The sequence below is a fragment of the Dictyostelium discoideum genome, assembly GCF_000004695.1.
Source record: "Dictyostelium discoideum AX4 chromosome 6 chromosome, whole genome shotgun sequence".
Lineage (NCBI taxonomy): Eukaryota > Evosea > Eumycetozoa > Dictyosteliales > Dictyosteliaceae > Dictyostelium > Dictyostelium discoideum.
In genome coordinates, this window is record NC_007092.3 from 143,509 (window position 1) to 169,741 (window position 26,233).

General features: G+C 22.7%; 7 protein-coding genes across 7 annotated transcripts in view; 4 read left to right on the plus strand and 3 right to left on the minus strand.

Annotated features, from left to right (window-relative positions):
* Positions 1-144: 144 nt before the first annotated feature.
* Positions 145-2,233, plus strand: DDB_G0291344 (carboxylesterase, type B family protein; the record flags this gene model as incomplete). Its single annotated transcript, XM_630061.1, has 6 exons — positions 145-241; positions 319-601; positions 724-1,244; positions 1,340-1,452; positions 1,532-1,826; positions 1,962-2,233. The coding sequence occupies 6 exons, from the start codon at positions 145-147 to the stop codon at positions 2,231-2,233; spliced, it is 1,581 nt and encodes a 526-aa protein (XP_635153.1).
* A 199-nt stretch (positions 2,234-2,432) lies between these two features.
* abpF (hypothetical protein) lies at positions 2,433-9,630 on the minus strand (the record flags this gene model as incomplete). The annotated part of the gene is made up of 2 exons (XM_630062.1): positions 2,433-8,381; positions 8,485-9,630. The coding sequence occupies 2 exons, from the start codon at positions 9,628-9,630 to the stop codon at positions 2,433-2,435; spliced, it is 7,095 nt and encodes a 2,364-aa protein (XP_635154.1).
* A 1,408-nt stretch (positions 9,631-11,038) lies between these two features.
* Positions 11,039-13,861, plus strand: mleuS (leucyl-tRNA synthetase; the record flags this gene model as incomplete). Its single annotated transcript, XM_630063.1, has 1 exon — positions 11,039-13,861. One exon carries the CDS (start codon positions 11,039-11,041, stop codon positions 13,859-13,861), a length of 2,823 nt encoding a protein of 940 aa, XP_635155.1.
* Positions 13,862-16,834: 2,973 nt separating this feature from the next.
* Positions 16,835-19,150, plus strand: DDB_G0291348 (fungal transcriptional regulatory protein, N-terminal domain-containing protein; the record flags this gene model as incomplete). Its single annotated transcript, XM_630064.1, has 1 exon — positions 16,835-19,150. One exon carries the CDS (start codon positions 16,835-16,837, stop codon positions 19,148-19,150), a length of 2,316 nt encoding a protein of 771 aa, XP_635156.1.
* Positions 19,151-19,221: 71 nt separating this feature from the next.
* DDB_G0291350 (NAK family protein kinase) lies at positions 19,222-20,741 on the minus strand (the record flags this gene model as incomplete). Its single annotated transcript, XM_630065.1, has 3 exons — positions 19,222-20,145; positions 20,426-20,490; positions 20,621-20,741. The coding sequence occupies 3 exons, from the start codon at positions 20,739-20,741 to the stop codon at positions 19,222-19,224; spliced, it is 1,110 nt and encodes a 369-aa protein (XP_635157.1).
* Positions 20,742-23,476: 2,735 nt separating this feature from the next.
* psenA (presenilin family protein) lies at positions 23,477-25,601 on the plus strand (the record flags this gene model as incomplete). The annotated part of the gene is made up of 4 exons (XM_630066.1): positions 23,477-24,060; positions 24,162-24,410; positions 24,492-25,371; positions 25,446-25,601. 4 exons carry the CDS (start codon positions 23,477-23,479, stop codon positions 25,599-25,601), a joined length of 1,869 nt encoding a protein of 622 aa, XP_635158.1.
* Positions 25,602-25,960: 359 nt separating this feature from the next.
* DDB_G0291354 (hypothetical protein) overlaps positions 25,961-26,233 on the minus strand; it is a gene marked incomplete at both ends in the record, with an annotated part of 2,900 nt that continues 2,627 nt past the window's right edge. Inside the window, one exon of the mRNA XM_630067.1 lies at positions 25,961-26,233. This exon is cut by the window's right edge and continues 1,022 nt beyond it. Coding sequence (XP_635159.1) covers positions 25,961-26,233 — 273 coding nt within the window.

Consider the following 26,233-nt stretch of genomic DNA (forward strand, 5'->3'; position numbering starts at 1 on the left):
TATCTGTTTCGTTTGAAAGATATTTTTTTTTTTTTTTCAATTTTATTTTTTTTAATTTCAATTTTAATTTTTTATAATTAAAAAAAAAAAAAATCATCATCATAAAATTTTATTTTTTAATATTTATTTTTCAATTAAAGCAAGATGTCAAAACTATTAAATATTATTTTTATTTTAATTTTAACAATTTCATTTATTAATTGTCAAGAAATTATTAATATTTCAAATGGTCCAATTAGAGGTATAGTTTTTTTTTTTTTTTTTTTTTTTTAAATTATAAAAGTATTAATTAACTAATTTATTTTAAATCAATAAAAGGTAATTCATTTGATTCACATAAAGAATTTTTAGGAATTGGTTTCGCACAACCACCAGTCGATCAACTTCGTTGGAAATCACCATTAGCACCATCACCATGGTCTGATGTTTATGATGCAACCTATGAAAGATTACCTTGTGCACAAATTTGTAATTTACCACCAGAACTTTGCACAAATACATCAACAGAAGATTGTTTATATTTAAATGTTTTTACACCAAATATTGATTTCTCAACAATTCAAGAACCATTACCAGTTATGTTTTTCATTGCTGGAGGAAGGTATATATTTATATTTTTATATTTTTATTTTTAGGTAATTTATATAATAATAATAATAATAATAATATTATTTCAAATCATTTGTTATTATAAATTTTTTTTTAATTTATATTTATATATAGATTTGAAATGGGAAGTGGATCAGGAGAGCTTTATAATGGAACTAAAATGGTAAATTCATCAAATATTGTTTTTGTTAGTATAAATTATAGATTAGGTATTTTTGGTATGCTTCAAACTGATACAATTTCAGGAAATTTAGCATTCGAAGATCAATTATTAGCATTGAAATGGGTTCAACAAAATATTAAAGCATTTGGTGGTGATCCTAATCAAGTTACAGTTTTTGGTGAAAGTGCAGGTGGTACAAGTTGCGCACTTCATTTAACATCACCAGCTTCTGCTGGTTTATTTTCAAAGATTATCATTGAATCAAATCCATGGTCTTTACCAATCAAAACAATTGATGAAGCTAAAGATTTGGCTAAAATTTTCGCCAAAGATTTAGGTTGTGATATTAATGATAATGCTTGTCTTTACTCTAAAAATCAAGAAGAACTTTTACTTGCAATGAATATTAGTCAAAATCATTTTAATGTTTTGGCACCACTTTTAACTTTTCTTCCATGGACTCCAGTTGTTGGTAATTATTATAATTAATAATTTTTTTTTTTTAATTCTTATTTTTTATAATTATTAATAATTTTTTATTTTGTTATTATTATTATTATTTTAAAGATGGAGTTTTAATTACTGATCAACCATTAGCACTTATTCAAAAAGGTGATTATAATAAAGTACCAATTATTGTTGGTACAGTTCGTAATGAAGCATTGGTTTTTGTTGCTGGTGTAAGTATAATCAATAATTATTATATTTAAATAATTTATAATATTATTCATAATATATTAATATATTTTTTAAAAAAAGATTGCATTAGATATTAGTAAAATTGAATATATTGGTGGATTAATTGATATATTCGGACTTTCTCATGAAATAAAGATATATGAATTATATAAACCATTTATCAATGGTTCAAACTTTATGGATACACTTGGAGTAGTTGGTACTGATTATATTTTTGTTTGTCCAGTTAGAAATGCTGCAATGTATTTATCAACCAATTCAGATTTTCCGGTTTATACTTATCAATTCCAACATGTTTCAAGTTTTAATCCATACGGTAATGGTTATGATTATTGTGCTGATCAAGTTTGTCATGGTAATTATTTTATATTGAATATATACATATATATGTTTATATTTATTAATTTTTTAAAATCAATTATCACTTTTAATTGTGTTTATATTAATAATAATTTCATTTTATTTTATTTATTTTTTTTTTTTCATTAAGGACTTGAATTACCATATGTTTTTGGTAATGCTGGACAATATACATTTAGTGCACAAGAACAAATTTTATCAACAAATATGCAAAATTATTGGACAAATTTTGCTGTAAATGGAAATCCAAACATTGGTAATCCAGTTAATATCCAATGGACTCAATATAGTAAATCAAGTGATGATATGTTAACTTTAGACACACCAAGTTATATGCAATCAAATTATTTAAAAAATTATTGTGATTATTGGGATTCTTTGGGTTATCAAGTTGGTTGGTAATATTTTAAAGAAAAAAAAAAAAAAAAATAAAATAAAATAAAATTATTAGATAGATTTTAAAAATAATAATATTCTTTATCTGTTAATAGATTTTAAAATGTTTTTTCAAATAAAATTATACATTTAAATTTTTAATATTTAAAAACTTTTTATTTATTTATTTTATTTAAAATTAAAATGGGTGATAATGAGTTTGAATTTAAAAACCTGGTGGTTTAGCTTCTTTGATTACAGCACCATATTGATTACTAAGAACAAGAATTGATAATTTAGAAACATTTGAAATATCTAAAGATGAAACTGTTGAATAATCAAAGTAACCAGCAATATCTGTGTAACCATCTTTAAAGAATTCAACTGAACCATTTTTGTTTTTACTATAAACTTTGATATAGGTCTTTGAGATTGGTTGAGATTTTTGTTTATGAACAACTCTGAGTTGACCAACCTTTTCAGTGATATATACGGCAAGATTATTGGAGTAAACGGTAATATTGTGATGAATTTGAGCTGAAACTACATCAATAACAACATTGCTATTGGCAAATTCATTTGGAATCTTAAAGTTAAAGGTACCAGATTTATCTTTGAGTAAGAATGATTCCTTCTTATTTGGAGTAACATAAAGGAAGTGACCCAATTCTTGTTGAACGAATGGATTGGTTGAGAAAAGATGTTCAATATCCATTACATAGTAACTAACGGTAATATCAACCAAATTACTATAGTTGACAGAGATTGTTCTATTTGATTCAGAGGAAATATCAAAAGTTGGTTCATTTGAGGCCATTTTATTTTGTCTTCTTTCTCTATCAATTTCTTTTTCATAATCAATTTCAACGGAATCTTTATTGGAAACTTGATCAACTTTGTTTCTTAAATCTTTAAATAATGAATTCCAACGTTGAACTGGATAGTTTTCATATTTCTTGCTATTCTCTGCAGCAACTGTTGGATTTGGATTAAAGAAGTCTAAATAGGATAATAAGTAATCATATTGAACTTTCATTTCTGGTAAACAACTTGGTTGATTAAATTCTGACATATCAATTAATGGTTCATCGTCATCATCTTCTTCATCATGTTCATCATGATGATGATCATCATGTTCATCGTCACTTGCAATTTTCTCTGGTTTAATTGATTCTTGAGAGGTTGCAGTGGTAGTAGTAGTGGTAGTAGTAGCTTCGGTTGTTGTTGTTGTTGTTGGAGTAGCTGGATCAACTGATGGAGAAGTTGCTTCAGAACCAGATTTCTTTTTCAATTTCTTTTCTTCTTCTTTCTTTTTCTTTTCTTCTTTTTCTTTTTTCTTTAATTCTTCTTTTTCTCTCTTTTTATCTTCTTTTTCTTTTTGTTTTCTTTCTTTTTCTCTTTGTTTTTCTTCTTTTTCAAGTTTCTTTTTATCTTTTGAACTATCAGTAGTGGTTGATAAATTTGAAGAGGAAGAAGAAGAAATTACTGATGAATGAGTTGATTTTGAATCAGTAGTGGTTGAAGAAGAAATTAATTTTGGAATTGAAACTGGATGTTTACCAATTCTCTTCATAATTTTAATTGATTCATCAAATCTATCTTGAAGTAATAAATAATAAGCTAAAGAAAGTAATTCAGTATCGGATGGATTTAATTTCAATGAAAGTAAACTACAGAATTCATAATATTGATTTGATAATTTATTATTAAGAATCTTTCTTTCATCACCAATTTGATGAGTTCTTGAATTAACCAATGGAGAGTATTCCAAGAATTTGATGAAGTTATTTTCAAATGGATCAACATAAATGGATGGTGCATCGATTGATTTCATTGATAAGGAATGAATTTGTTCAGAGAGGTAATCTTTCAAGTAAACGAAATTCTTATGATGAATAGAGAATGACCAAGTGATAGATTCATAGAATTTCAATTTCTTTAAGAGTTCAATTACTTTATCCCAAACTTTCTTATCGGTATATCTATGATAGAGATGATAGAAATCAACACGATACAAATTGTTCTTTGATAAATATTCCAAGATTGATTCCAATGTACCTTGATTTGCAATGTATTCCCATGATAAATGATTGACAATAGATGGTTTTAAAACTACACTAAAGGTGAATGGTGTAACATTGGCAATAATATTTTGTTTCTCTGAAACGTGAGCAGGGAAATGTGGGAATTTACCAGCTTCTGGGAAATAGAAATAATATTGTAAACGAGTGGTACTATATGCAGATAGATTAACAGATTTAGAACGTGTTACAAATGGTGATGGACCAACAGCAATTGAACCCTTTGGAATCTCTAAAAGGGCATCCAATTTCTTTTGTTTTGAAGAAAGATTTGCAATTACAACCATTGCACCATAAACCTTTGAGACAAGGAATTGGTCATTGATATAGAGTTCCTCTTGTTCACCATCTATATAGGTGAATTGATTTTGTGGATCAAAGAAATGTTGAGTTACCAAAATATCAGATTGTTTTTCAATGCTTCCAGATACCAACTCTTGATGGAAAACAACGATTGGTGTAGTTGGTTTCATTGATAATTTTCCATTCTTTGGTCTAACTTGAGTGGTATTATCCTTTACAGTGAATGGGAAATCCAATACTGAAAGAGCCATCATTGATTCAGCAAATGATGAACTAATGAATGCAATGTATTTACTAACAAATGGTGTTTTGCTTTGGCTCTTGATATGATTTGCATAGTCTAACCAAAATTCATTGACTGGAATCAATGACGAATGTGGATTCAATTGTTTATAATAGTAAGTTTCTGCTAATTCTTCAGTTTTTTCAATTGGTTGATAGATTTGTGCTGCTTCATAGGCACGAGTAATTGGAGCTGGTGGTGCTGGTGATGCTGATGCCAATCTGGCTGATCTCAATGCTGCCATTGGAACTGCTCCAGGTGCTGGACAAGGTGCTGAAGCCATCATCATCATTGGTGCAGCACAATCCATCATTAAACTTGTTGATTCTTTATTTACCATTTTCTTTTTCATTGGAGCTCTCTTAGCATCACCAAAAGAATTGCTATTAGTAGTATTATTGTTATTGTTGCTATTGTTATTGTAGCCGAAACCACCACCACCTCCAACACTCATTGGTTCTAAATTACTACCATCATCATAAAGATCATCATCACCACTCTTTAAACTTTCAATATCAGTATCTAATTGATTTAAAGCGATCTTGAAATTTGTATCATATTGAGATGGTGAAATTGGAGAGAAGCCAACTTTTTGTTTCAAAAGATTTGAAATTGAATCTGAATGTTCTGGGAATAGCTCACCTAATAAAACCATTTCCAAAGCATTTAAAGTGTTGAATCTATTTGAATCGATAACAAATATTTCCAATTTCTTTCTATCGGCACATAAATAATGATCAATGAATGTTTTATAACCTTTAGTTTGAACCAATGGTAATACAACTTGATCAAAGAATTCCTTATCCTTTTTATAGATGAAAAAGTTTAATTCATGGCAAGTGAACTTTGAGAATTTCTCTTTCTTCTTTTCAAATGATAATGATTCCCATTCTGCAATGAAAGAAAAATCTTGAAGATAACTCTTATTCAAAGTTTTCATTAAAGATAAAACTTTATCTAAACTATCGTATACTGTATATTTTGAAGAGTTTACATTTAAGATTTCAAATGGTGAATTTGGTTCAACAGTTGTAATTAATTTCTCTTCTTTATAATGTAAAGATGAATCCAATGGTCTAACTAATTTAGTATCTTTGAAATGATTAATCGATGATGATGATGATGGATCAGAAATAACAATCTCTTTTGTAAAGATAGAATCATTATCAACGGCATGGATATGAATTGTTGAACCAGCTTCTACTAATTGAGAGAGATCAATATTTACTATACCATCAGTTGATGATGGTTCAAGATTTAAAAGTAAAATTGATGGATGTGAAAGAAACTCTAAAAATGGTGAACGATTTGTTGAAGAAACTCTTCTCTTTTCAACTTGTCTATTTCTCATTGATTTTTCATCCTTTACTTCAGATTCATTGTATTTACTTGCTTGTTTGAGTGTGTTTGTAGAGTTTGTAGTTTTACCAATTGACCATGGTTGAACCAATAGACTTGGTTTCTTTAATGAATTACCAGGTAATAGTTTTTTACTAGTTTTTCTATTTAAAATGTAATTAACTTCATCACCTAATGATCTACCATTGAAATATAATGATTTTGGTTTAACGCTATATTCTTGATAAGATTGAGAAGTACCACGTGATAAAGATAAACTTGAATTTAAAGAATTTGTTGGTTCAAAGTAACTTGAAAAAACGTGAACTCTAGTTGAAGGGCTATGATTCTTAAATTTAACTTGAAGTTGATTATGTTTAGTATCAATGTTTGTATCAAAGAATAAAGATTTTACATTTGATTCATTGTATGAAACAATTCTTGATGGACCAACTAAATAACCTTCTCTAAATTGACCATCGACAACATCAATTAAAATCTCAACTGTATTACTTGATTGAATTGAACCTGCTAAAATCAATAAATATCTACCAACACCTAAACCATTGATAAGTAATTCATTTTTATTTTCAATTGTTACAGATTTCTTTAAAAGGTCATGAACAACGAAATTTCTATCATCAACACCACCCAATTGGAAAAAGTTGATTTGTGAATGTGAAACTGATTTTTCATTACCAAGATATGGTAAACGAATGGTTTCACCCAATTTAATGTTAATTTGAGATGGATAAGTGAATTGTTGTTGTCTTTTAATTGGGAAATTAAAGGTTGCATAGGAACCATTTACATTTAATTGTTCGATATCAGCCAAAGAACCTAAATGAATTTTACCATTTTTATCGGTTTTCAAAGTGGTATAAATTCTTTCAGAGGTTAACCAATGTTGGAAATCCATTGAGACATCCAAATGAGAGAATGGATCACCACCTTTACCAAGATGACAAAGTTGATAACCTAATGAACACCCATCTTTAGCTAGACAACGTTCTAAATAGAATTCAGAGATTTGATCAGTTTGATTGATAGTATTAACTTGGAAAGTGGATTCAAATGAAAGAGTCTCTTGATTATTATTTCTACTAAGAGCACGAACTTTAGCTTCGAAACGAACAGTCAAACTATTTAAACCTTCTTGAACTTTATATTGATATACAGATTCTTTATTATCGAATAGAGCAAATGGTTTAATTTCCTTTGAGTTTACAACTGGTGATTCAGAATTATCAGAACTTGTAATGGTGAGAGATGGTTCCTCGAGATAATTGTTTGAGATTTGAGTATCACCCAAGAACAATTTAACTCTTACAACGATTGGAGCCTTTTCATTTTGAAGTAAACTTGAGTTTTCAACGAAAATACCACCACTTAAAGAGTAATGTTCCGATTGATGAGTGAATTTCTTTAATGAAGCAAATACATCGGAATCACCAATCTTTGCCATTAGAATGATACTCTTTTGTGAGGTAGATGAAGAGAATGGTATTTTAATATCACCATCATCATTGCTATTGTAGGCATTTCCATCGATGTAAACTGAACTCTTTTGAACTTTGATTGAATCTTGATCAATGATTTTAATGACTTGACCAATTGGTGAGGTTTCAACAATGAAATGAAGGTCACCCTTTTGAATCATTGATCTACTACTCTTACCATTACCAATGAATTCAATTACGAAAATACCTCTCTTTCCTTTAAGATTTGGAAAATCGAATTTCTTTTCAACCTTTTCAATTGGTGCTTGCTCTGAATAATCAAATGACAACTCTTGACTTGCAATTAAACCATCCAAGTTAATATTTGAATCGATTTTCTTATTTTCACTCTTATAATAATTGAATGTTGAAATTTCAAATACTTTTACCAAAAGAGTATTTACATTTTTAATTGCACATTCAATGACTACATCATCATCTGGATGATAATATTCTCTATTGGTTGGTAAGAATTCAATATCAACACGATCTTTCAACTCTTGTACCTTTGTATGATTATCAATCATTTCAATCCATTTCTCTGGTGAACTATCATTTGATAATAATTTACTCTCTGCTAATATTAAATTTAAATAATTTGGTCTAAAATAACTTTGATATGATTTAATACTATTTTCTTTTAAAAATAATTTTTTTAATAAAAATGAAATCTAATAAAAAAAAAAAAAAAAAAAAAAAAAAAAAAAATTTGATAAGTTAATAATAAAAAAAAGAAATTTAATAATATTATATATATTTAAAAAAAAAACTTACTAATTTTTCATCATCATCTTGTGATACAGATTTTAAACCATTAAAAGAATCATTAAATTTTGATAATTGTGGATTTGATTTTAATCTATCTGGTTCAACATAATAATATGTATCTCTTGGTAATTGAAAATATTTTTCAATTATTGATTGATCATATTTATTATCAGAAATTTGGAATTTAATATAATGATGATAGATTAATAATTTGAAGGTGTTTAAAGATGTTGGAAGATTTGAAACAAATTTTGAAGCAGATTGATAAAATTGTTCTTGTACTGGTTTAAGAGTTTCCCAATCATGTAATTCATTGGTTGGTAATAATTTCTCTAAATAAAGTTTAACATAGGCTGAATCTAAATGCTCTGGATTCTTTTCAATGTGTTTCTCCATTTGTTCCAATGTTAAATTTTCATGAATTTTCAAAGAACCAAATGAACCCTTATGATGACTTAACAATTGTTGTAATTTATCATTTGGTACAATTGGGTACTTTAATTTTTGTACAATCGATTTCTCGGCAGATTCTGGTAATGTGAAATTATTTAATACATATTCGAATGAATTTGGTGAAATATAATCAACCTTGTATGGATACTGATTGATAATACTTTCAATTACTGTTTTTTTATTTACAAGTGATTCATCTAATGTTGATTCTGATTTATCGTCATGTGATGATGATGATGATGATGAAGGTGTAGTTGTTGTTTCTGTGGTTGGTGAAGTTTGATGAGTAGTTTGAGTATATGAAAATGTTAAACTAAGGAGGTATCTTAATTCTTCAAACATGTCATTTACATTATTTGCTAATGCTGATGGATTTACATTATCTTGTCTAAAAGATAATAATTTTTGTCTAAGATCAACTGATTTATATTGTTGAGTGGATTCGTAATTGTTATTTCCTCCATATGGTGTTACTGGTATTGGTTTTGATTCTGGTGACCAATCTTTCATTAACTTTTGATACTTTTCTCTATTTTTACTGTCGGATAATGTTGGATCAACATTTAATAAATGAATAACATTATAATAGAAATATTGTGGACTACCACCTATCAATGTTCCCAATAATTTCTCTTTCTCTTCAATATCACTTGCTAATACATAATTTTCTTCAAATTTTTTATTATTTGAAACTGTCATTTTTTGTTTCCTTTTCCTTTTTTCTTTTTTTCTTTTTTTCTTTTTTTTTTTATATAAATACAAACAAATAAATTTCAATGATTAGAAAAAAAAAAAAAAATATAATTTAATAAAATTAATTAAGAAAAAGAAAATTAAAAAAGTTTTATAGTGAAAAAAAAAAAAAAATTTAAAAAAAAAACAGTGTTCTTTCAAACCATGAACAGGCAATAAAATTAAATTTAAATTAAATTTATTTTATTTGAATTATTTTCAAAAAAAAAAAAAAAAAAAAAAAAAAAAAATCAAAAAAAACAAAAAAATCAAAGGAAGATAACCCAAAAAAACAATAAAAATCTTTCTTCCATAAAATTCTATGAAACCTTATAATTATATATAAGGTATTAAATTCTTTTAAAACTTGAAAAATTTTTTTTTTTTTTTTTCCGTTCCTTTTCATATTTTTTTTTTTATTTACATTTCCTAAAAATTGAAATAGTTGACAGATCTTGATCTTTTTCTTTTTTCAGAGAATGTCAAAAAAAAAAAAAAAAAAAATTTATTTAATTTTATTTATATAATATGAATTCAGTGAAGAAAAGTAAAAAAAATTAATAATTATCAAAAAGTTAAGGTTTTTAATAATATTTTTTAATATATAATAAAAATAATAATAATAAAAAATATGGATTATAATATATTGGAATAGATAATGTAATTGGTGCTGTTACTTCATGCTGCCAAAACCAACTAACTAAAAGGGAAGGTGGGGGTGGAAAAGGGACAAAAAGAATTTTCTTCTTTTTCCAACTTTCTAATTTGTTTTTTATGTTGTCTTCTTTTTCTTTTCTATTTTGATACCTATCGACCCCTAACCTTCATTCTGCCAAAACCTACTAACTAAGAGAGAACTATTTTATTTGTTTTTGTGATACTATATCTGTTAAGTTCATAAAAGAATTTTTTGAACTAAACAAATATTGCATATTTTCATAACAAAAAAAAAAAAATGGTATAGGTGCACTTGGAAAAATCCATATTAAAAATTAATAAAATAAATAAAATTAAATGGTTGTAAAAAAAAAAAAAAAAAAACTTTTTTTCTAAACAAATCCAAATTATTAAGAAATAATAAATTCAATTTTGGTTTTTTTTTTTTTTTTTTTTTTTTTTTTTTTTTTTTTTTTTCCCCCAACTATTTTTTTAATAATTTATAAATAATTTTATCTTTATATAAAAAAATATTCAATTGGATATATTTTTTTTTTTTTTTATTTTTTTATTCTGATATTCTGAAAACTATTTAATTTTTCCTTTTTTTTTAGCTTTTTTTTTTAGTTTTTTTTTTAATTTTCATACTTTTTTTTTTTTTTTTTTTTTTTTTTAAAAAATGATTTGTGATTTTTTAAAAAGAAAACGAAAGTAGAAAATGTTTAATTTATACAGGAGTTCATTAAAAAATCTAAAACTACCAAATATAAATAATAATATTAAATCAAATTTGGTAATAAGATCATATACTACCAATATTAATGGTAATATTAAAAATGATGATGATAATAATAAATTTTATTCATTATCACAATTTCCATATCCATCAGGAGCATTACATATGGGACATGTGAGAGTTTATACGATATCAGATTGCATTGCAAGATTAAAGAGAATGCAAGGTTATGATGTAATTCATCCAATGGGATGGGACGCATTTGGATTACCAGCTGAGAATGCAGCAATTGATAAACAAGTTTCACCAAGTGAATGGACAAATTTAAATATAAGTTCAATGAGAGACCAATTGAAGTTATTGAATTTCCAATTCGATTGGGATAGAGAGCTATCAACATGCAATAAAGAATACTATCGTTGGACACAGGAGATATTTCTAAGATTATTGAAATCAGGATTAGCCTACAGAAAGAGTGCTACCGTAAATTGGGATCCAATCGACCAAACTGTGCTTGCCAACGAGCAGGTAGACGCACAAGGTAGGTCATGGAGATCAAATGCGATTGTTGAAAAAAAAGAAATGAAGCAATGGTTTTACAAAATCACATCGATGGCAGATAGATTAACTGACGATTTAGACCAGTTGCCAGGCTGGTCTGACGAAATTAAAAATATGCAAAAAGAGTGGATTGGCAGATCGTATGGTCACTTAATCGAGTTCCAAAGTTGTGCCCAAAAACCATTATCAAATATCACAGTGTTCACAACACGTGCCGAAACTATCTATGGTGTTTCATTTTTAGCCATTTCTCCACACCATTCTGAAATCAACCAAATTAGAGCCAATTTAATAAATGATGAAAAAAGATTAGAATTGGATCAATACTTAAAAGAGATTCAAGAAATTAAAAATAAAATGGGAACACAAGAAGATGTTGAAAATTTAAAAACTTTTAATACAGGTTTAACATTTTATCAACCTATAACTAAAAAATACATTCCATTAATACTTTCAAATTTCGTACATGCCGATTATGGTACAGGTGCTGTTATGGGTGTACCATCACATAATCGTTCAGATTATCAAGTTGCAAAACAACAAAATTTAAAATTATTACCAGTTTTAGGTATTGAAAGAGAGCAACAACAACAACAACAACAACAACAACAACAACAACAACTAGAAATAGAAGAGGAATGTTATGATTATTCAAATACTGGTAAATTAATTAATAGTGGACAAGATACAGGTATTGAATTTAAAGAATTTATTAAAAGATTAGAAGATCAACAATTAATAAAGAGACAAACAAATTATAGAATTCATGATTGGTTAATTTCAAGACAACGTTATTGGGGTACACCAATTCCAATTATTGTTTGTGAGAAATGTGGTGATGTACCAGTACCATCGGATCAATTACCAGTTGAATTACCAATCGATATTCAATTCACTGGTAAAGGTAATTTATTGAATCAATTAGATCATTGGAAGAATGTTAAATGTCCATGTTGTGGATCACAAGCAACTAGAGAAACTGATACAATGGATACATTTGTTGATTCATCTTGGTATTTCCTCAGATTTTTAGATAGTAAAAACTCACAATCCATTTTCTCTTCGGAATTGGTCAACAGATTCATGCCAATCGATGTTTATGTCGGTGGTATCGAACATGCTATCCTTCATTTACTATACAGTCGTTTCATTACAAAATTCTTAAAAGATCAACAATTAATTGACCATTCTGAACCATTCAAAGTTTTATTAGCACAAGGTTTAGTTAAATCACCAACTTATCGTGATTCGATAACAAATAAACCAATTCATCCATCAAATGTTGAATTTAAAACTATTAAATCAAATGAAAGCGGTAAATCTCAACAACAAACTATAAATAAATTAACGGGTAATCAAGTTTCCGTTACAATTGAAAAAATGTCAAAATCAAAATTAAATGGTATTGATCCAAAAGAAATCATTGATAAATATGGTTCTGATACTTTGAAAACTTATATTCTATTTAAAGCACCACCAGAGAAATCATTAGATTGGGATACTCAAGGTATTGAAGGTTGTAAGAAATGGTTAACAAGAATCAATGTTTCAATTCAATCATTTTTAAATCAATTTGATGTAATTGAAGGTAAAGAGCAACACCAACATCAACAACAACAACATCAACAACCATTACCTTCATCAGAATTTAATGAACAACAATCTAAAGAAGTTAAAGATATTCTATTTGAAACTCATTTAACTATGAATAAAGTTACAGAATCAATTGATAAACATTCTTTTAATACTGGTATCGCTGCATTAATGGAACTTTCAAATACATTACAAAAATCATCTCCACAAATTAAATTAACCAAAGAATATTATCAATCATTGAGAGCATTGACTTTAATGTTATTCCCATTCTCTCCAATATTTTCACAAATTCATTGGAAATCATTAATTGATGATTTACCACAATCTTGTAAATCATTTTATTCTGAAAACTATTCATCATTTGAGCAACAATCATATGGTAATTCAAATGATAATGATGTCTTTAATCAACGTTGGCCAAAACCAACTCCATCCGCTTTAGTTAGAGATTTCAATAGTTTGGTCATTCAATTCGATGGTAAAACTAAAGGTGTTGAATCAATTCCAACTTCAATCACTGATTTCTCAAATTTTGTTCAATCAAATTCAAAATATTTAAATAGATTCAAAGATAAAACTATTGATCAAATTTTCATTGGTACAACAAAAACTGGAAATTCTATTAATTTCACTTTTAAAAAAAAATAAATTTAAATTAAAATCAAAATTAATTAAAATTAAATTTAAAATTAAAATTAATTAAATTTAAAATTAAAATTAATTAAATTTAAAATTAAAATTAATTAAATTTAAATTAAAATTAATTAAATTTAAAATTAAAATTAAATTAATTTCGTTATTTTTTATTATTATTATTTTTATAATTTTAATTAATTATTTTTATTATTATTATTATTATTAATTTTTTAATTGGAAAGAATTATCTACCCACACTTTTTCAATTAAAAAAATATTGTTGTCAGTATATTATTATAATTATTATTGTTATTAATTTATTTATTTTAATTATTAATTTATTTATTTTTTTGGATTTTTAGTACTTTTTATTTTTTTTTTATTTTTTTTTTTTTTAAACAAATTAAAATTTTATTTTTTATTTTTTTAATATTTTTTTTTATTTTTTATTTTTTTTTTAAAAACAAATAAAAATTAAAATTGTAATATTACTGAATAAGAATTTATTTAAAAGATATTAGATTTAAAATTTAACATCATGTTAAATGTTTTTTTTTTATTATTTTAAACTCTATTTTTTAATCATTGAATTTTTTTATAAAGAAAAAAAAAAGTGACGAAAAAACACACAATGTTGATTCTGACTTTAATAAAATCATTTTTTTCTAATTATTAAAAATTGGTATAAAAAAAAAAGTTCCTCAAAATTTTATTTTAAAAATTTTAAAAATTAATTGGGGTCAAAATCTAGACTCACGTGAGTTTTAAATATATTATTTCGTTTTAATTTAAAAGATATATTTTATTAATATTAAAAAAACAAAATAATAAGAAAATAAAAAAAAAAGCATTGCAATAAAATCTAAAAGACTTTAACGCAACCCACAAAAGTCTTTTATAGATGGAAATAGCATTTATCAAAAAAATAATTGGGTAAGATACAATTACCTTTTACAGCATTGATATTATATAAAATTTAAAAAAAAAAAAAAAAAAAAAATAAATAAATAAAAACAAAAAAACAAAGAAAAGAAAAAAAAAAACAATAAAAGAAAGAAAAAAAAAGAAAGAAAAAAAAATATTGTTATTTTCTACATAAAAAAATAACCTAAAAGTAAGGGTCAAGTAGCAAATATTTATTAAATTTAGGTAATTGTTTAAACACAACATTTAATAGAATTTTTTTTTTTTTTTTTTATTATTTTTTTTTTAATTTTACTTTAATATTTACGAGTAATATGAATAAAATGTTTTTTATTTTGTTTGTTTTGTTTGTTTTGTTTGTTTGTTTGTTTGTTAATAATTAAATGTACAATTGTAAAAATGTTATTTTTTTTTTATTTTTTTTAATCTATCTCATTTTTTAATAATAAAAAAATAATTGTAAATGTTGGTTGCTGTGATCAAAATTTGTTTATTTAATATTAAAATGAAAATTTTGTTTCATCGATTTTATTTCACTTTTTCATTTTTGTCACCAAAATGGAATTACCAAAAACAAAATTCATTTTTTTTTTTTTTTTTTTAAACTTTAAATTTTATTTTTTTTACATGTATGTATTAAAAAACTATAATCAAAATAAAAAATTTCATAATAATAAAAATAATATTTAACATAAAACATAATATTGTGTTTGAAAGATGAAATAAAAAAAAAAAAAAAAAAAATAGATGTCTTACTAAATATCTAACGATATTTAATTTTAATTTATATTTATATTTGTTTTTTTCATTAATAATAGTGGTGAAATATGTGGTAATTTTAAAATTTTTTTTTGTGGTGTATGTGGTTTTATTTTTAAATAAAAACATTTTAATTATTTTAAATTTGGCTACCGCTATAATGTAGTGCTACTGAAATAATTAAAAAAAAAAATTTTTTTTTACATGTATAAAAAATATTCTATTTAATAAATATTGAAAATAATTTTTAAAATATATATATATATTTAAAAACCCCCGCCAACCACATTAAATAATAAAAATAAAATTATTTATTTTTGTGTTTTAAAAAAAAAAAAAACACACATAAAAAGTAGATGATTTACGAAAATAAAGTATTTTAGAGAATGAATTTACAATTTTCAATTTTATTTTTTAAAAAAAAAATAAAAAAAAAATAAAAAATAAAAAAAATAAAAAATAAAAAAAAAGATTATTAATAATCAATAACAATAACAATATATATATATAAACATAATTTATTGGTATTTTTTAAAAAACCAATACATAACCACTAAAAAAATTAGTCATCATAAAAAACTTAATAATTATAGTATTTAAATTATTTTATTCGTACAGTATTCGTTTTAAGTGTTAACACAAACATTTTAAATTATTATTTTATTTTTCATTTTCCATAAACATATGTTTATCCTCTTCATAAAAATATAAAAAAAATAATAAATAGTGTACCATTATTTTTTAAATTAGAAAATACTCTAAATAATTTTTTTATGTTAAATTTTTTTTTTAAATTGATTAAAAAAAAAAATTAATTTATTTTCAATTCAAAAATAAATAAAAAGATTGTCAAACTGTAAGTAATTTTTTTATTTAATATTTATTTTTTATTTTAAATCTTAAAAAAAAAAAGATTGGGCAGTTGGCAATAAAAAAAAAAAAAAAAACTATTGTTATTTAATTATTTTCCCCCATGTCATGACTAATTTTTGTTTTTAATTCTCTCTTTTTTTATTGCCAAATAGAGAAATTAATTTATTTTAAAAATTTGTTTTTTTTTTGTCTCATTGTTTTTATTGCTATTTAATATTAATTATTTGGAATGAAGCCAATAATTAATTTTTAAAAAATGATAAATAAAATAAATAATTAAAAAATTGTGTTTCCATATTTTTACCAAAAAAAAAAAAAAAAAAACTAATTTTATTAATTAAAAATTAAATAATTAAAAAATAAACCCACTAAACTCATGAAATAGGTCGAAAAAAAAAATCACAATTTAAAATTAAAAAACATATAATAATGATAAAAAGAGTAAGAAGAGCTTGTTTGAATTGCAGGAATTCTAAGGTTGCTTGTGACCAACAAAGACCGTGTACAAGATGTGTTAAACAGGAAATTGGCCAAACATGTTATGATTTACCAAGAAAAAAAAGAGAAAAAAAAATTAAAAATAATCAAACCACAACAACCACCAATTCAACAACAAACCCAAATAATCAATCAATTAAAAATATTCAAAATCAAAATCAAAGTCAAAGTAACCACAGTCAAAGTAATTACAATCACAACCATACAAATAACAATCACAGTCACAATAACTGCCATGATAATAACCAAAATAATAGTCACAACCATAACCATAGTAATATTATTAGTAATAATATTCAAAATCAAATCAATGGTAATTTAATAACAAATAATAATAATAATTATAATAATAATAATAATAATAATAATGATAATAATAATAATAATAATAATAATAATAATAATGATAATAATAATAATAATAATAATAATAATAATAATAATAATAATAATAATAATAATAATAATAATAATAATAATAATAATAATTATAACAATTTAAATGAAAATTTTAATAATCAAAATTTCAATCAAAATTTCAATCAAAATTTTAATAATGTTGATAATATGCATAACCAATTATTTAATAATAGCAATAATTATTTAAATAATAATAGTGTAAAAACAAAACAAAATGAAAATTTAATTGAAACATTATCAAAGAATAAAAACAAACAAAATTTAAATATTAATAATAATAATAATAATAATAATAATAATAATAATAATAATAATAATAATAATAATAATAATAATAATAATAATAATAATAATAATAATAATAATAATGGTGATGGTAATAATGGTAATAATATTGTTAAATCTCCAATTTTAAATTTTTTGGTTAATAACCAAAATGCAATGAAAACTCAAAAAACACAATCAAATATTGACATTACCAACTCGAGGACGACCTCATCGACTTCAAATCAATCCTTAATGTCACCCCAACCCTCTTATCCAATTACAATTGAAGGAGAATGTTCACCAAAAACATTTTTTAAGAAAATGTCTATTGAATTTTCTCCATACCAATCCTTGAATCTAAAAAAGAATCTAACAAATCCATACTCATCATCTTCGACAACTACTTATTCGAATAATCCAACTTCTTCATCACCAAATACCTTTTTAAATAACAATTATCCAAATTCGAAAATAAACGATTCAAGTAATTTAAATTTAATTAACAATTCATTAAAAAGAAATAATCAAACAAATACCGATGATGAAGATAATTTAAATTTTAAAAAGAAAAATTTTAATAAAACTCCACTACTAACTTTTTCAAATTGTTCCAAACCTATTACAAATACACAATCAAATATAAACAATGGTTTCAATTTAAATAATGGAAATAATACACCGGGTTTGGATAATTGCACTGGCTTTTTATATTCAAATGGACCAGAATGTAATATAATGAATAATAATAATAATATCAATATCAATAATAATAATATTATTAATAATAATAATAATAGTAATGGAAACAATGCAATAAATAATAACTTATCCCCTTATGACCAATACTGCAAGGGCTCTCCAACCAATTTACAACCAATCTTGAATTCTCTTGGTTCAAGTAATGGATACCCAACTCCAAACAATTCAAATGATGAATACCAAGTTGTTCCTATTTCTTTAGCCACACCAAGCTCTACACCAACCCCACCACCATCATCATATTCAATGGAATCAACAAATGGAAACAACTATGTTTATTATTCAAATCCATACCCATATTCAACCAATAATATTGGAAACAATTCAAACCATTCATCATTCACCCAATCAAATGAATCATTAACACAACAAATTTCAAATCAACAACCTCAACATGAATTTCACCAACAACAACATCAACAACAACAACCACAACAACAACCACAACAACAACAACAACCATTAAAAAACCATTATTTCCAATTTAATAATCAACATTATATTTCGAATGGATATCAAAATGATCCTTACTCCAATACTACAGACCCCTCTGCATATTCCCTACAAACTTACCAAAATATTATTCAACAAACACCAAATCAAAATACTCAAAATTATAAATATAATAATTCGTTCCAACAGCCACAACAACAACAACAACAAACACAACAACAACAACAACAACAACAACAACAACAACAACAACAACAACAACAACAACAACAACAACAACAACAACAAAATATATCACAACAAACACAGTATTATATTGACACACCACTGATTCATTATCAAAATTAAATAAAAATTATATAAATATAATCTGGTTTTTTTTTTTTTTTTCTTTTTTTTTTTTTATTATAATTATTAAACTAAGATTGAATTATTTGATTTATTCTTTCAATTACTTGATTTAAATGTAATCTTTCATCTTTATCCAAGTTTACCATATCGATTATTAATTGATTGAATTGATTTGAATAATTTGTTTGAGATGGTGGAAAGGGTTTTGGAAGACCACTTAATACTTTTAAGGCAACACTACCATTAGGTTCATTATCACAAACTTCAAAAGGTGAATTATTATAAGCCATCGTATACAAAAGACAGCCCAATGCCCAAACATCAATTCTTTCATCAATTTGACAATCACTAGGAATATCAAATAATTCAGGTGCTCTATAAAATGGTGTTGTATTTTGCTCAACTTCATCCTGAAGTGATAATGCATCTTTTCTATTTTCAATTTTAATTCTAGCTTCTCTAACTGATCCAAAATCCATTAAAATCGGTATTGCCTCAATATCACTATCTTCACTATTATTATTATTATTATTATTATTATTATTATTATTATTATTATTATTATTATTATTATTATTATTATTATTATTATTATTATTATTATTATTATTATTATTATTATTATTATTATTATTATTATTATTATTATTATTATTTGAAGGTCTTCTTAAATTTTGTAATACTATATTACCAGGTTTAATATCTCTATGTGCCAAAGGTGGTGAATGATTGTGAAAAACTTGAATAGCTTCACAAACTTTTAAAAAGAATTGTAAACATTTCTTCTCTTTAAATAATGGTTTCTTTGTATCTTTACCATAGATTGTTCTTTGATTATCAATTAAATCTTGTAAGGTTCCATCTTTATAATAAGGTAATAATAATCTATATTCTTTTGTATCTTGTGAATGATTTGATATCGAATGATCAATTAATTTCATTATATTTTCATGATTAAATGTTTGAAATGCATTTATTTCCCTTTTTGCTGTCTTTTTATTCCATTTTTTATATTTTTTATATTTTTTATATTTTTTATATTTTTTATATTAATATATTATTATTTTATTTTTTTATTATTTATAAAAAAAAAATTTAAAAATAAAAAAAAAAAAAAAAGAAATTTTTAAATAAAAAATAATAAATGAATAATAAATGAATAAATAATAAATAAATAATATATAATAAATAATAAATAATAAATGAATAATAGATAACGCCAATTGTATTATCTATAAGTGATACCAAATTAGGGAATACGTGACAACCTACATTAATTGATTCTTGTGTTTGACAAATCATAACCTTTAATGCATATTTTTTAGAGTTTGAATTGTCTACATGAGTGGGGTTTAAAAAATAAAATAAAAAATATTATTATTATTATAATTATTATTTTTATTATTATTAATTCAATGAGTGAATAAATGGTTTTTAATTAAAATTTATCTCCACTAACTAAATTACCTTTTACTAAATAGACAAAAGAGAAACCCCCTTCCCCCAAAATTCTATTGACTGTATATTTCACACCATTAATATTGAATGTTTTATCTGATGGGTAACAAAGAGATAAAGAGGAACCCATTTTTCTATTTATTATTTAACTAAAGAATTTGAAAAAAAAAAAATAAAAATAATAAAAAAAAAAAATACTCTTTTATGTATTGATTTTAAATTTAATTTCTATTTATAGAATAAGTATGCGTGTGGGTGGGTTTATTTTAATTATGACATATATAAAATATATATATTTATTTATTAATGCACTTGCATAACTAAATACTAATTGCTTATTATTATTATTATAATTATTTGAAATATTTGTAAGTGGTAAAGTGAATAAAAAAAAAATAAAAAAGAAAAAATCATGACATTTTGAAAAATAATTAAAATTTTCTTTTTAAAAAAAAAAAAATTTAATTAAAAAAAAAATTAAATAAAATAACACCCATGGTTTATGATTTTGTCCTAAATCAAATAACCCTCATGAAGTTCCCATTATTATATCAGTAAAAAATACGAACATAATTATTATTTTTTAAATAAAAAAAAAATAAAATAAAAATGGTTGGGTAAATATTTTTTTTTTTTTTTTTTTTTTATATTCTATTATATATATATATAATATCTTTTTAATATATTCCTGTTTAAATAAAAAAAAAAAAAAAAAAAAAGGAAAAGTTAGAATTTTAAATTGCATAATTTTAGACAAGATTGAGAAAGAATTCTTATGATTATTTTTAATTTTTTTTTTTAACTAAATCTTTTTTTTTTTTTTTTTTTTTTTTTTTTTTTTGCCAACTCATTACTTTTGATTTTATCAATATTTGAAAATATTAAATAAAAAAAAATAAAAAAAAATCAAATAAAAAAAGTAAATATAGAAAATAAATGACAATTATAGAAATTAAGTTACAGTGAACACAAAATATTAGAAAATGGAAATCTTATTCATTTAAAAATTACTTTTTTTAATTATTGTTGATTTATTTTTTTTTTTTTATATTTTTGTAAAAACAAATAAACATTAATGTGATCAATATTTTTTTAAATAAAAAAAACCATTATAACTTTATTTTTTATTTTTTTATTTCGGGTACGTATGTAATTATTATTTTAAAAAAAAATATTAATAAAAAATACTTTTTTTTTTTTTTTTTTTCTCCAGATTGATTTAATATATTATTATTTGTTTTTTCGTTCGATTTAAACCTTCAAATAACCACCATTAACACACTATCCAATATTAAAAATATCTAAATTTTTTATTTTAATCAATTACATTGAGATTTTGGTTAAGAAAAAAATAAAATTAAAAATAAAAAAATAAATATCATATACTTTGTTAGTGTAAATTAACACATTAAAGTCGTTTTACAAATTATTATTCGCTATTGAAAAATTAAAACAAACCCACACACTCACAGAAACAAACTAAAAATTAAGAAAAAAACACTCAATCTCAAATAAAATTATCCTTAATATATATAAATATATATTAAATAATTAAAAAAACAGTATAGTAATAGTATTAGTATTAGTTTTAAATTATTAAACAACTATTAGGAGGTGTCCAATTTATTATTATGGGTCAGATTGAGATAATGATTTTTAAATCACAATTTATATACTTAAAAAATAAAAAAATAAAAAAAAATTAAAAAAATAATAAATGATATCTATTAAAAAAGAAAAATTGTTAATCACACTTATAATAGTTTTTATATCACCCACAACCTCCACATTATATTAACACCCCTAAACCAACCGAATAAAATGACAGATTCAATCAAAAAAATAAAACCCACACACACACTCACACTTACATACACTTTAAAAAAAAAAAAAAAAAACAAATTAAACCCACCTACACCTGTCACTTTAAATTAAACCAACTTCTTCTGTGTATTTATGGTTAAAATAATAAATGTAAATATATATTATTATTATTTTTATTTTTATTATTATTTAAATAAAAAGATATTAAGAATAAAAAAAAAAAAAATTAAAAAATATTTAATTTATTTATATATTAAGTAAAATAATTTTTATTTTTTAAAAAAAAAGTGGGTTAGTGTATAATAATTTGATGAATGATTTTAAAATATAATTATTAAATTAAAAACACACACTCTCTCTCTCTCAATCACTCAGTCAAAAATTAAAGATTTTATATAAATCAAATAATTCCAATTCGATCTAATCAAATAATGTGTGACAATAGATCATGAAATTATTATTTTATTTTTTGTTTTTTATTTTTTTTTATTTGATTTTTTTTTTTTTTAATATTGTATAATATAAGCAACAACAAATAAAATCATAATAAAAATAATTTTATTTGTTTTATTTGTTTTTTTTTTTTTTTTTTTTTTTTTTTTTTTTTTTTTTGATTATTAACAAAATCATTTCCTTATTCAATTTTTTAAATTTTTTTTTCTTTTCTTTTTTTTTTTTTTTTTTTCCTTTTTATAATTTTTTAAGTAAATTTAACAAAAATAGTATTATTATTGACAAATATAAAATTTTTAATTTTTTAAAAATCACCTTAATACATTCTAAAATATATAAAAGGCAAAAATAATAAACATTCTTTTTTTTAAAAAAAAAAAATAAATAAATAAATAATAATAATAATTTTAGTATAAAAAAGAGAATCTTAATAAAAAAAAAAAATAAATAAATAAAAATTACACATGATCATATACATAAAATAATATTTTTTTAATTACTAGTAAAGTAGTTATAAAAAACAAACTATCAATAATAAATAAAAATCAAATATTAAAAAAATAAATAATATAATTAAAAAAAAAAAAAATGAAAGAAAATGAAGATGAAATTAATAAAACCGATGAAAAATATAAAATTAAAAATCCAAGTAATAATGGTAATAATAAAAATAAAAACAATAACAATAATAATAATAATAATAATAATAATAATAATAATAATAATAATAATAATAATAATAATAATAATAATAATAATAATGGTAATAGTAATTTAGAAAATATAGAAGGTTTAAATAAATATAATATATATAAAAAGAAAAAAGGTAAAAATGAAAGTAATACAAGTTTAAATAATATATATATAAGTTCACCAAATTTATCAGAAAGAAGTGATAATTCAATTGGAAGCTATTGTACAAATAAAACCATGAAATCCGAAAACTCGATTATTAATATAGAAACATTATTCAGAGATAGTGTTAGTGAACAAAATAGTGACGAATGTGGTAGTAAAGTTGATAAAGATTTGGATGAAGATGATGATGATGACGATGATGAAACCGAAGTCCCAGAACTTGTAGATTACTCTGAAATGATTGTTAGTATACTATACCCTGTTTGTATAACAATGGTTATTGTTGTATTAGCGATAAGAGCAATTTCATCATCGTATGTACATAAACATAATAAAAAAAAATAAAAAAATAAAAAAATAAAAATGTTTTGTATTAATTAGTTTTATTTTAAATTTAAATTTTTTAATACAAAAGAACATCAAAAAATTCACAAATAGTTGAAATATCAAATGATAATAGTGGTGGTAATGGTGATTCAAGTAGTGGTGCAGATAAAATGGTTTTTGATTCGGTAGTAAACTCATTAATATTTTTAGCAGTAATTATACTCAGTACAACAATTATGGTTGTTTTATATAAATTCAAATTAATGAAAGCATTATATGCATGGTTAATGGGTACTTCAATCTTATTATTGGGTGTTTTTGGTGGTTTTTTATTTTTGTAAGTATTTATTTTTATATATTCAAATATATAATTTTAATAATATATATATATATTAACTATTTAAAAAAAAATTATTAGAATTTTATTAGCCTATTTAAATTTGGGACTTGATTATGTTACATTTGTAATTGTAGTTTGGAATTTTAGTGTCGGTGGTATTGTTTGTATATTTTGGTATTCACCAAAACTTTTAAATCAAGGTTATCTAATTAGTATTAGTGTTTTGATGGCATTGTTTTTCTCGAGACTACCAGATTGGACAACATGGGGTATACTTTCAATTGTATCGATTTATGATATTTTTGCCGTTTTATGTCCTGGTGGACCTTTGAGAATTTTAATTGAAACTGCCCAAAAAAGAAATGAAAATATTCCTGCAATGATTTATAATGCAAGTATTTACATTGGTATGATTTATAATGAAGATAATTTGGAAAATAATAATAATAATAATAATAATAATAATATTGAACTAAATATTAATGAAGTTGATATTGAAAACAATAATAATAATGAAGATGAGAATAAAAATAATACTGAAGATGGGAATAATAATAATAATAAAAATAAAAATAATAATAATAATAATAATAATAGAATTGAAAATGAAAATGGTGCAGAAAATTCATCTGAAAATGGTTCAATTACTCCACCACCTACAATTCCAAATTTTATTAAAGATGAAAAAGAAATAAATCGATCATCTGGATCAAATGGATTTCCAAATTTTAAAAAATGTGCAAATGATAATATTTTAATTGGGGATGCTGAAACAAACGACGAAATAGTTTCAAATGCTGAATCAAGTATTGACTCTACTATTAGTGAATCATATGTAAAACCAAAACAATCAATTAGACTTGGGTTAGGTGATTTCGTTTTTTATAGTGTTTTAATTGGTAAAGCTGCATCTTATCAAATTACTACTGTTTTTACTGTTTTTATTGCAATTATTACTGTATGTATACAAAATTTCATAAAAATAATTCCATTTTAATTAATTTATTAATTAATTCAAATATTTTATTATAGGGTTTATTTTTAACTTTGATACTTTTGGCAGTTTTTAGAAGAGCATTACCAGCATTACCAATGAGTATAATATTTGGAATTATTGTTTTCTTTTTAACATTTAAAATATTAATTCAGTACATTTACTTTTTGGGTGAAAATCAAATATTTGTATAGGTTTTTTTTTTTTTTTTATTAATTTTTTTTCTTTTTTTAAATCTCAAAATTAAAAATAAAGAAAATATTAGAACAAAAAAAAAAAAAAAAAAAAAAAAAAAAAAAGATAGAAAGTATTTTAATAAAAAAAAAAAAAAAAAAAAAAAACATTATTAATGTACAAATACTTATTACAAGATTTAAACAAATATTGATGATGATTATTTGTAAAAAAGCAATCACCTTTTAAATATAATAAATTCTTTTTCTTGTAATTTTAAAAAAAAAAAAAAAAAAAAAACAAGACCAAAGTTTTTTTTTTAAAATTTATTTAATAATTATTTTATTACAATTTTAATGATATATATAGAATTGTTTTTTTATTGTTGAGGCTCCGCATTTGTACAACCTAATGAAGTTGGTATTATATCTTGTAAATTTGTTAAATCAATTTGAGATCCATTAGTGATTGGTGAAGATTTTACATCTGGAGATTTACTATTATTATTATTGTTAACATTTATGGAATCCTGTTCTTTTGAAATATTAATATTTGAATCTTGATTTTGAATTGGATCAATGAAATTCTCTTTTGGTTTAATTGTATATTCCTCTTTATTAATATTTTCAAAAGCAGAGATCATACCTTTTTC